At 53.3% G+C, this 12,168-nt stretch overlaps 1 protein-coding gene across 1 annotated transcript in view; it reads left to right on the top strand.

Annotated features, from left to right (window-relative positions):
- Positions 1 to 1,808: 1,808 nt before the first annotated feature.
- Positions 1,809 to 12,168, top strand: part of CDH3 (cadherin 3) — a 46,420-nt gene continuing 36,060 nt past the window's right edge. The window contains exons 1-2 of the mRNA XM_072731628.1: positions 1,809 to 2,373; positions 2,541 to 2,634. Coding sequence (XP_072587729.1) covers positions 1,891 to 2,373; positions 2,541 to 2,634 — 577 coding nt within the window. The 5' untranslated portion in view covers positions 1,809 to 1,890. The remainder of the gene's footprint in view (positions 2,374 to 2,540; positions 2,635 to 12,168) is intronic.

Raw genomic sequence — 12,168 nt, 5'->3', positions numbered from 1 at the left:
GCTCGGCAGACAGAGGCTACCGGCGAGGGCTTCCTGAGCGAACGAAGGGACCGGCCCAGGGGCCAGGGGCAGGAGCGGAGAAGCCCGCAGCGCGGCCCCGCGGCGGCAGCGCCGACTCCCAACTTCTCCGCCCGCCCCGCCGCGAGGCGAGCGCCCGGGAAGCAGGCGGAAATGAGCGCGCGGCACGGCCCTCCCGCCGGTGTGTACTTGGCGAGGGCCTGCGTCCCGGGGCTCGTCTGCGGTTAACGGTCCGCTTAATGGCATCCTCCGGCTCCGGGCGGGCGCAGCGGCATCTGGGGCCGAGGAGAGGCGGAGCCGCTGGTGCCACCGGGGCCTCCGCGCCGCGGCGCGCCCCGCGGGGACCCAGCCTGCCCTCCCGCCGGGAAGGCGACCCCCGCGGGGCCCGGGCTCTCCCGGATACTCGGTGCCAGCGACTTGCTTTTACATCAGCTGCGGAATTCAAGGGTCACATTTCCTAGTGTGGGGTATGCGACGGTGCTAAGGACAGAAACCACGCCCCGGGGGGGGACAAATTAGGCCGATGTTTGGCCACTTGCTCTGGGCTGGGTACTGAAGTTAGCGTTTTAAATGTATTGATTCTTGTTTCTATGTATTGATTCATTTAATCCTAACGTAGGGACACCTGGGTGGCTCAGTGGTTGAGCCTCTGCCTTCCGCTCAGGTCATGATCCCCGGGGTCCTGGGATCGAGTCCCCCATCAGGCCCCTGGCAGGGAGCCTGCTTCTCCCCCTGTCTCTGTCTCTACCTCTCTCTGTGTGTCTCTTATGAATAAATAAAATAAATCCTAATGTATCAAAACTTTAGAGGGCAGATGTCCCATTCATTTAATGTATGTAGAACTGAGCCTCAGAGAAGTTATTTCACTTGCCTGAGGCCCTAGTACTGATCATGGTGCAACACAGGTTCAAACACTGGCATTAGGGCACCAGAGCCAAAGCTCGGCTGGAGAGAGGACTATCATGGTCGCAGCACAACCTTCCTCCTAGCCATAGGGCCTAGTGGTTGGAAAGACAGCAGGCCACCGGTTAGTCCTTGAGGGCCAAGGAACCTATAATTGCAATCTTCAAACCCCTGAATCTGAGCTGGGGAGGAGGAAGGAGAGGGAAGAGGAGGTGTTAGCCTGGGTTCTCAGGGCAGCTGGGGAAAGTGGAGAGACCTCAGGGAGCGCAAGGTTGGGAAAGCTCAGCCAGCTGGGGAGACAGTGCAGCAGGGTGGGGGGATTGAGTCTCAGGAGGGTTTCTGTGTCCGGGCTCCACTTGTGTGTCCCGAAGAGGAAAGCACTTCAGGTCTAAAGTAGAGGGATGAACTCCAGCTCATCCACGTTTCTTTCAAGAAGGGGGGGCGGCAGGGTTAGGGGAGCTGCTTATGTGGGAGGCTCACTGGAAGGCCGCTTGCATCGCAAGTGCAGTTTTCACTTAGACTCTATTCAATATTTCAGACGAAACAGCCAAGGCTTTTTAAATGTCTATTTTTTTTTTTAAGTATTTGCCTTTTACATGAAATTGAGAAAGTGTCATTTATATTTAGTGGGGAAAGGCGTCCCTGCAGATACTGGGGCTGATAACAGCCCCTCTATCTCGCCCCCTTTGGCGCCAGGACAGCCTCAGAGCTCCGGGCCTCCTCTCCCAGCCTCCATTTACTGGGCTGTGCAATGGAGGTACCGAGTGTTCCGCAAGTTGCAGCAAAGTCTGTAACGCGGCCTCTCTGCGCCTCACCGCCAGGTTTAAGCCCTACTTAGTGTCTTCAGGGCGGGCTGGCGTGGGAGACGGAGGAAGAGGCAGGGGGCAACCCCCCCCGTAGCCGGTTGTGGGGCGGCCACACCCGGCCTCCATCAAAGCTTTGGACAACAGAATGCCTCGGGGGGTATGAATGGGGCGCCTCTTGTTTGCAGTCGGGTTCAGATGCGTCTCCATTTCTTTCCCCCACTGCAGCCTCAAGGCACAAAAACATTTTTCTTTGCGTGCTGCGGAGGCTGAGAAGCGGGGTGGTGTTTTGTTTGGTTTCTTGTCTTGCGTTTTCCCCCTAGAACCCAGAATCTGCGCGACAGAGCCTGGGTTCCCGCCGGGAGCGGCTCCAGGCAAGCCGGGAGGCCACAGCGCCTGCCGCACCGCGCGGGCTGCGGCCCCACCTGCGAGGGGGCGGGACCGGGCGGCGTCCGGCCAATCAGCGCCCACCTGCGCTCACCTGGCCCCCGCCCGCTGCCGCCCGCGGCCCGCGCGCTCAGAGGGACCCCGAAGGCTCCGCGAAGCACCGGCCGGCCGTCGCGGCAGCTCCTTCGTCCTTCATCCCGCAGCCATGGGGCTCCCCAGGGGGCTCCTCGCGGCCCTGCTGCGCCTCGCCCTGCTGCTCCAGGTACGCGGCGCCCGGCCCGGGCGGTCCGGCTGGGCGGGGTCCGCGCGCGGCGGCGGCGTCGAGCCGAGCGGTGCGGGGGCTGCTCGGGGCCGGGCGGCGTCTGGCGACGGGCGTGCGGAGCGGGGCACGCCTGCGAGCCACCCCTCTGCCCCTTCCCTCCGGCGCAGGTTTGCTGGCTGCCCTGCGTGGCCTCCGGGAAGGCTGACGTGACGCTGGAGGCGCGAGGCGCGGAGCTGGGGCCCGGCCGGGCTCGGAGGAAAGGTAGGACCTTCCCGGGGGTGCCTGCAGCGCCGGCGGGCCGGGGGCTCACGTGGGCGCGCGACGGGGAGGTCGGGGCTCGAGGGCGGTGGAAGGGGAGCGGCGCCCCCCGACCTCGGCTGCTCCCGGCCGGGCCGGGGCGGCTCACCTAGACCCCCCTCGGGGTGCGGGGCGGTGCGCTCGGCCAGCCCGGACCCGGGCAGCTGGGCCGCAGTCCTCCCCCCGCCCCCGCGCAGGTGTGCGGGTGAGCCGTGCCCCGGGCAGCCCCCGCGCCCCTCTCGGGCCCCCTTTGTGTACCGCGCTTTGTGTCTCCGACAGACAGACCGGGTCTGTTTCTCTTCTCCGCGCTCCCCTCCCCGCCCCCCTTCTTCCCCGGCAGCTGGAATGCGCTCTTAACCCTGCCCTGCCCGGAGGGCCTGCGCCCCTCCGCCTGCCTGGAAACTGGGCCTGGCACACCTGGGCCCGGGCCATCGCGCTCGGGGATACTCCTGCCCCCGCCCCGCCCGCAGGCTTGGACTGGAATGTTGGGGGAGGGGGGCTCCCAAGCCCGAGGTCTTGAGCTGAGGCCAGAGTGGATGGGAGATCAAAGCGCATTTTTGATCACCCCATTTACTTGGCCCTACCCCACCCCCCACAAGTTCAAAAACTTGAGAACTGGGAGTCACTTTGGTGCGGACAACCAGGGTGTTGTGAGACCCAGGCAGCTGCCGGCTGGTGGGAGCCTCTTTCCCTCCGGCCAAGACAGGACAGAGTGTGTGTGTGTGTGTGTGTGTGTGTGTGTGTGTGTGGTGTGGGGGTGGTGGGATACTCCACCGATCAAACCAAGTTCTTAAACAGAGGTGTAACCCAGGATCCTTGGGTGGGGTTCAGGGGATCCCTAACCTATGAAAGTGTTTAAGAACTTGCATGTGCATCTTCCTGGGGAGGGGGATCTACAGTTTACCTGGCCTTCAAAACAATTAAGAACCTTTGCCACTTAGCATTTTTCTAATGCCTTCATCAGCATACCTCTCACCCCAGGTACAAATTACCTGTTTGAATGGAGAAGTGCCAATGCCTAGGGGACAGAATGGCTCTCCTTTGTTTCTCTAAAAGAGGACTGAGGTCTGGAGTCCGTAGGAGCCTCCCCCCCCCCCCCTTCTTTTCCCAAATAACCCTGCAGATTGACAAAACAATTAACACCCAGGCTAGGCCAGGCTCCTTCAACTCTTGGCTGTAGGGAGCCAAGCAGAGGCATTAAGAGGCCATGCCTCATAAACTTTAAATTCTTGCACATGGGTTTATTACTGACTGGCTAACAAACTGCAGCTCAGCCAACCTGTAAAAATGTTAACTTGGGCAGGGCCCCAAATCCAATTCCGGCTCCCTGAGGAAGCTTTATTGCTAACCAGACCTCTGCCAAATCTGTACTCCCTCCCCGTCATTGTCAAGTTCTCTGACTACAATCTCAAGGCTTTTGAGTGTTGACTGTGCCTTATCTTTCTTACTGAAGCAAGAAATAGCAGATTAACTGTCACTTCACTAAACTCCAGGTTGTTGAGGGGAAGCCGTGATCAGGTTTTCGATTTCATGGTCCAGTTGGCGAGTGTTTCCTGGTGACGTCAGGCATTTTAAAACTTTTGAGAAAATTCTGCTTTCTTGGATGTCTGGTTTATGATTGTGAAAACGGTGGGTTCATGCCAGGAGCACACCTGGGTTATAAAACAAAGGGTAGGTTAACGTGCTTAGCTAACTCCGAGCCTCCCTGCAACATGACTGGTTCTTAGAGTAGTTTTCCTGTGAAATAAATAGGCTGCTGCCGCCTTTTTTTTAAGCAAGATTCTGGGGCGAGTTGGTCCCAATAAATTGAGACACTCCCCACAAAAAATATTGATATTTTTCTCCTTAACTCTAAGCTGCTGACATCTTTCTCTACCTCCCCAGTTTTCTGTTTTCAGTGCATAGGATGGATCCAGCCACGTTGAAAGGGTTATCCTGAGGGTACATACAAACTCTCAAGTTTGGCCAAGCAGACAAGTTTCTTTATTGCTAAGGAACAATTGCCCCTGTTGTTCGCCCCTGGGTTATGAATATCATAGGTGTCTATGAAGTTGAGCTCAAAGAAATGATCTGATATAATTAATACCTTGTTTGCATGTGCACTTTACTCTTCAAAGCACTTCCACAACTCTGAGCTTGCTTTGTCCTCCTGACACTCTCTTGAAGCTGGTAAGGTAACTATTAAACAGCTTGAGTTCTTAATCTCAGAGTTGGAACTTCAGAGAGCCTGTAACCCCAGCCCTGCTGGATGTTTCAAAGGTGGAGACACAGAAGCAGCTTAATGGGTTCAATTTGCTAGCCTGAACATTTCAGGAGCGTCCTTGAGGGTCACAAACATGATTTTTACCTTTAGGTTTAGTCCCAGGCAGGACCTGATACTTCACAGGATGCCCAGTAGGTATTTGCATGAATCATGATCATCTCATGAAGGTCTGCCTGCTTTGCAGATGAAACCTGAGCGGTTGTGGCTTCACCAAAGTCATTACTACGGTGACCAGCTGAGACTTGAATGAAATTTGTGACTCCTAAGTTCCGTGGCAATTTTTACTACCAGAAAGTGGGAGGTTGAGGGGCGTCTAGGTGGCTCGGTTGGTTAAGCATCTGCCTTCATTCCGCTCAGGTCATGATCCCGCTCAGGTCATGATCCCGGAGTCCCTGGATCCAGCCCTGTGTGGGCTCCCTGCTCATCCTTCTCATCAGGGAGCCTGCTTCTCCCTCTGCCCCTCCCCCTGCTTGTGCTCTCTCTGCTTTCTCACTCTTTCTCAAATAAATAAAAATAAAACCTTAAAAAAAAAAAAAAGTGGGAGGTGGAGGAAATGAAGTGGAGTGTTGGAGCACCAGATCCCACAGATACCAATAACAACCTCTGCCCTAAGAGCAATTAGTCATTTGTTCGTTCTTATCAGAAGGTTTTCCAGAAACATTCCTGTAGGGAAACTGGCTTAGATACAGTCTCTCTGTGTCCTAATGATGAGGCTTGGGTCAAGTGAAGCTGGGCTTGCCTGGACCAAGAGCAAGAGGTTAATCTGGAGGGAGGCACTGCTGGAATGTTTCCCCCCTACCCCAACCCCACAGTCTGAGAGGGTGCCTTCAAGTGTGGTCTGGAAGCAAAGACAAAGGAGAGGTGGGAGGAAGGAATTTGCGTGGTATTAGTTAGTACAGTGATTAAAAGCAATTGACCTAACTTGGTCTATACATCCTAAAGGACCAACAGTTGAGAGAAGCACCTTAATTGCACTAAAAGAAATCCAGTACTTCATTATGGCTCCTCAGCAGGTTCAGCTCACCCTTAGTGTTTGAGTAAGATTAAAGGTAACCCACATTAGCTTTGGTAGGAAACTGCAAAGTTCAGTCATGAATCTGACTGAGCATGAATTAACTTCAAGATGATCTTGCTTATTTCAACTTGTGTAAAAATTACCTTTTGTATTAGAGCCTCCATTCTGGACCATGCCCTCTATTTATATTTTATTCTTTCAAGATACATACATTTAACATCTGTATGTGTCAGGCAGTGTTCTAGAACCGCAGCTAAAGTAGTGGACAAAAAGTTCCTGCCTTTGGGGAGCTTATAGTCTAATATTTTTTTATGCTTATGATCACCTTGTGAAGCAGGTGGTAGTAACTCTTTTTTGCTGTAAAAGGAGGTAAGCAGCTTGGCATAAGGTCAAGGCAATCAGCAGTGAGGCCAGGATTTTATTTATTTTTAAAATTATTATTATTTTTTTTTAAGTAATCTCTACACCTAACATGGGGCTCGAACCTATGACCTCAAGATCAAGAGCCCTATGCTCTACTCACTGAGCCTCCCAGTAACCCCAAGGTTTTATTTTTTTATTATTTTTTTAAATTTTTTATTTATTTATGATAGTCACAGAGAGAGAGAGAGAGAGAGGCAGAGACACAGGCAGAGGGAGAAGCAGGCTCCATGCACCGGGAGCCCGACGTGGGATTCTATCCCGGGTCTCCAGGATCGCGCCCTGGGCCAAAGGCAGGCGCCAAACCGCTGCGCCACCCAGGGATCCCAACCCCAAGGTTTTAAATCGGGGGGGATTCCATAGTAAATCTGCCTCAGTAATGAATATTTGGGAACTGGGGCTTTGAGCCTGGCTGGCCGCCTTCCTCACTCAGCAGCTGGCTAAGGTTGGTTGCTGAAGCCTGTTGCACATCACTGTTAGCTTGTGCCTGGGGAGCAGGTCCCAAACCTCTAGTCTCTCTTCCCACCTCCTCACATGGCACTCTGTTCCTAGGTTACCCAGTGCAGGGTGCCCTCAACCTCCCTGCTGTGGGGTAAGGAAGGCATTGCTTACGATGAGCAGTGAATTTCTAGGGCTGCAAACTATAGCTCTGCACAGCATTTGAAAGATGATGGAGGAGAATGAGGGAGAGGAGGGCCTCCCCTGCCCAGATCAGTTGAGGCTTTGGTTCTGAGGCTGAACTGTCTCCATTCAGAGAACCACTGTATTGAAGAATAACAAATGTAGAGGAAAGTGCCCAAATGATAAGTGTGCAGCTCAGTGAACATCACAGATGTAATACACTCACGTATCTGTACCTAGATCAAGAAACAGCATTACCGGGGCTCTTACGTGGCTCAGTCAGTAAGCATCTGACTCTTGATCTCAGCTCAGGTCTTGCTCTCAGGATTATGAGTTCAAGCCCCATGTTGGGCTCCACGTTGAGTGTGAAGCCTACATGAAAAGGGAAATGGGTAGCAGGGTGGCTCAGTTGGTTGGGCATCTGCCTTTGGCTCAGGTCTTGATCCTAGGGTCCTGGGATCAAGCCCCACATCAAGCTCTCTGCTCAGCCCCTCTGCTTCTCCCTCTGCCCCTCACCCCATTTGGACACTGTCTCTCTCTCACTCTCTTGCGCTCTCAAATAAATAAATAAAATCTTAAAATAGCATTAGCAGCACCTCAGATGCCCCTTCCTTCCCATTCTCTACCCTCTCCAGCTGGAGAAGCACTATCTTGACTTCTAATACCATAGATTAATTTGCCTGTATTTGAATTTTATGTTAAAGAATCATACAGGAACACCTTGGTGGCTCAGTGGTTGAGTGGCTGCCTTGGCTCTGGTCATGATCCCAGGTTCCTGGCATCGAGTCCCACATCAGACTCCCCTGCAGGGAACCTGCTTCTCTCTCTGCCTGTGTCTTTTCCTCTCTCTGTGTATCCCTCATGAAGAAATAAAATCTTAAAAAAAAAAAAAAAAAAAAAGAATCCTATGAAATATTCTCTTGGGTTGCTGTACCATGTTAGATTCTTCTATAGTTCTGGAGATACTTGCAGGTGATTATTAGTGTCCTATCGTATCCCATTTTGTGATGATTGGTGCTTCTACTGTTGATAGGTATTTGACGAGTTTCAGGTTTTTGGCTATTAAGACTAGTGCTGCTGTGAACGTGATTGTTCCAGTCTTTTGATGAAAAGTCTTGGTGTACACAATCTGTTAGGTACGTACCTGGGAGCAAAGCTGCTGGGTTAACTGAGGATTGCCTGAGGATCTCAGTACTGTGACTGTGTACTGAGACGACAGCTTTCCTCTGCCTTGAAGTCACCAAGTCTCTTGTGGGTTCTCCTATCCCCTTCCTCCAACAGTGTCCTCGCCGGACCCATCCATTCTGGATTCTTGATTTTTTTCCCTTGGTCCTATCCTAAGAGGCAGCAAGTCTTTATTTGTTTTTGGTCACATCCTTTGCATTGGGGGAGAAATCCTTCCCTTTATTTGTCCTTAGCTGATGCTTGTTATTCTCCCCCAAAATAGAAAGGGAATCTGGAAGTGGACCTGAATTTCTTAGGTGAGGTTTTCTTCCCGGGTAAATTTAATCCTGGACAGTACAGTGTATGAGTGGGGAGCAGCAGCCTCGAATGGGCAAGGTGGTCAAGTCCAGCTCCTCCCTCATTATGGAGACAATGAGGTATCTGAGACCCAAGGACAAGTTGATTGGTCATTCAGCCAACAAATGTCTGAGTACCTACTGGGTGTTAGACATTCAGAGATGACAAAGACTCATTAGTGTCCCTGAACTCCGCGCTTAGAGGAGGAAGCAATCAGCCACTAGGCAATTTTAATTATGAATCTGACATTCGGGATCCCTGGGTGGCTCAGCAGTTTAGCACCTGCCTTCGGCCCAGGGCGTGATACTGGAGACCTGGGATCGAGTCCCGCGTCGGGCTCCCTGCATGGAGCCTGCTTCTCTCCCTCTGCCTGTGTCTCTGCCTCTCTCTCTCTCTCTCTCTCTGTCTCCGTGAATAAATAAATAAATCTTTAACAACAACAACAACAAAAAGAATCTGAGATTCAACAAATATTTATTCAGTTACCTACTAAGTGCCAGATACTACTGTTCTAGGTGTATGGTTACATTAGTGAGCAAAACATGCCTAAAACACAGGCTTCATGGGCCATTTACCTGCTAGTGGAGGAAGACAGAAAAATAAGCCCTATATATAATAAGTGTATATATACTATGCAGCATATATGATATAATATATATTATGTTTTATATGTACATACAATAGATAACATATGTTGTATATACATATGATCCAGCAGGAGGTGGGGGAGATAAATATGAAGACACGTAGGAAGGGCTGCTGACATGTTCTCAGGGGGACCCATCTCAGGAAGTGATGTCCAAGTGGAAGGCTGTGGAAGATTATGCAAGGGAGTTGGGGCAGGAGAGTTCCTGGCAAGGGAACAGTATGGGGGCCAGGCCCTTCAACATATTTAGTCTGGCTGGACCATGGAGTGTAAGGTGGGAAGAGGCAAGAGGAGGAGTAGGGAGGGTCCAGTCCAGCTGGAGTTTGTCCCACCCCATCAGAGAGGCAGGAAGGTGTTTGGGAGAGGCAGGTGTGGCTGAGGTCCCAGTTATGCCTCCTGGAGACCAGCGTCTCTGAAGTCTCCTCTGGAACCAGGACCCTGGGCCTCAGCTCTAGCATCCCTTCTTGCCTCCCCTTCCCGGCTTTCCCCAGACCCAAGCCCTCCTTCCATTTAGTTACCTGTCGTTGCCAGGCCGCGGGGCTAGCCATCAAGGAAGGCCTTCCAAGCAAACAAAAAAAAAGGCAACCTAAATACCATTTACTGAGAGCTTACTGAGTTCTAGAGACTACAGTATGTACTTTATGTAATAAGCCCTTTTAATCCTCCTCAAAGCCCAGGGGGGCCGGGGTGAGGGTGCTTGGTGGTGTGGAATTGGCTTCATTTAACCGGATAGGAAACCCAGGCTTGTAACTGTGTAACCTCTCCAAGATCACCCCGCTAACAAATTGTGGAGTTAGGATTTGAACCCGGGTTGGGCTCCCTAAGGGTGAGATACTCCGCACTCTCCTGAGCGTGGGGGGGCGCGGAGGCTGCGAGCCCTCTGGCCACAGCCAAGCTAGAAGAAGATCGGAAATAGTTAATTCCTGACCCAAGGGCTTGGAATTCCTGTTCCCTCCACAGGCCTCCCTGGTAATCACCAGGAGCTGGAGCTGGGGGGAGGGGGCACCGCTCTCCAGGACCCCTGGCCCCCTCTTGAGGGCGTGGGGGGTCTAGGGCTGGCTCAGATACCAGGCCCCACAGCTCCACGGACAGCCCTCAGCCGGACAGCCCTCAGCCGAGGCCGCCCCCTCTATCTCGCCGCCCCGCTTCCCTCCCCTTGCCCCGGGCACCCTCGCCGTGGTGGGTCACCGGACGGGCAGTGGGCGGCAAGTCCCTCAAGCTGACGGAGTCCCTCGAGGCTTATGGGAGCCGTGATGGTGCTGAACTTCCGGGGTGCTGGGATGCTGTGGCTCTCAGGGAACCAGAATGCCGGACCGGGACAGAGCCAGACGCCTTCCTTTCCCCTCACCCCACCTTTGAACTCACGACTCTGACTCTGGCTGTCTGACGGCTGAGGAGAGGGCTCAGAGCCAGGGCCCCGAGCCAGGAGGTGGGCGAGCTTCTTCCCCCTCGTGAGAGCGTCCTAAGCCGCACAGAACCCCCGGGAGGGGGAGGTGTGTCCTCCACAGGACCCCAAGGCCTCTCAAGGGCTGGGTGGGGAGAGTGGGCCAAGGAGGCACAATCCTTTTCCCTCACAATCTCAAGACCCCAGTTTTTGCTTGACACACAGGTAAGCTTGGTTCAGTGTTCCGGCCCTTACCAAGAGCCTTGACCTTTGCTGGAGGCTACAAGTAGGTTGACTGGCCCAGAGTTCTGATCTCAGGGTCTCACGTCCGCCTTAGGGGGTCTTGGCTCCCTGGAATTCACTGCGGGCGTGCATACGGCCTTTTCTGAGAAGATTCCTCCTCCTGATTTGGAAAACGTAGCATATTCCTCACCGTCTCCCCAAGCCCCCCAGCTCGGACGCATTCAGTTCTCGGAGTCTTGTCAAGTTCAGCAGACAGCCCGAGCCTCAGTAGGTATCTGTGCCCGGGAAATGGGGTGGGAAATGGGGTCCTCGGCCCGGTTCCTCATCCCGAACGATGTGGCCTGAGACAGGCTACTCGGCTCCCAGCTGCTCGGCCTTGAGCCCTAACTGTCCTGTGTGCGAGAAGTGGCTTTGTGTCCCTGGAGCTAGGAGAGGGTGGGTCGTTGGCTGGTCACAGCAGGGCAGGCCGGAGCGCTCGGCTGCCTCCTCTCCACGAGTCCCATCTTGTAGCTGCAGGCAGAGAGGAGCTGCTTGTGGGCTCCTCGTACACAAGCCGGAACAAGATGCCAGGCCCACACCCTGCCCTCTCCTCGTGGAGTCGGCCTCAGCCGGGGCTTCCCATCAGGACTGCGTGACCTGCTGTCTTCTTGTCTTTTATGGTCTTTTTCCGCTTCCAGAATGCTCTTGCATTCCCCAGCTGGTTCTCAACCACACTCCCAACTGGTTTACTGGTCTTTTCTCCTTGACTCAGTAGTTTGCAAACTTAGCTGAATATCAGAATTGCTTAGGGAGGGGTGCCTGACTGGCTCAGGTAGTGAAGGGTCCGTCTCTTGGTTTTGGCTCACGTCATGACCTCACCTCATGGTCCTCAGATTGAGCCCCGTGTCAGGTTCCACACTCAGCAGGGCATCTGCTTTAAGATTCTCTCTCCCTCTGCCCCTCCCCCTGCCCCCCCCCCCCCACCGCATATGCACTCGTGCTCAGCGCTTTCTCTTTCTCTCTCCTCCCCTCTACAATAGCAGGCGCTAACCGCTGAGCCACCCAGGGATCCCCTAAAATAAATAAATCTTTTTTAAAAATTGCTAGGGTGCTTTTGATTTTTATCACATCCCCCTCCATATGTACTATTTATATTGTTTTTATAGAGTTGGGCTTGTTGGTTGGAATTTTACATTAATACGTGAATATATGTTTACTGTTAAGAGCATGTTTTTCTTTTTTTTTTTAATTTTATTTATTTAAAAAAGAGCGTGCGCGAGAGAGGCAGAGACACAGGCAGAGGGAGAAGCAGGCTCCATGCAGAGAGCCTGACGTGGGACTTGATCCCAGATCTCCAGGATCACAGCCTGGGCTGAGGCGGCGCTAAACCGCTGAGACACCCAGGC

The sequence above is a fragment of the Vulpes vulpes genome, chromosome 12 (assembly GCF_048418805.1).
Source record: "Vulpes vulpes isolate BD-2025 chromosome 12, VulVul3, whole genome shotgun sequence".
NCBI lineage: Eukaryota > Metazoa > Chordata > Mammalia > Carnivora > Canidae > Vulpes > Vulpes vulpes.
This window is presented reverse-complemented; position numbering and strand designations above follow the sequence as displayed.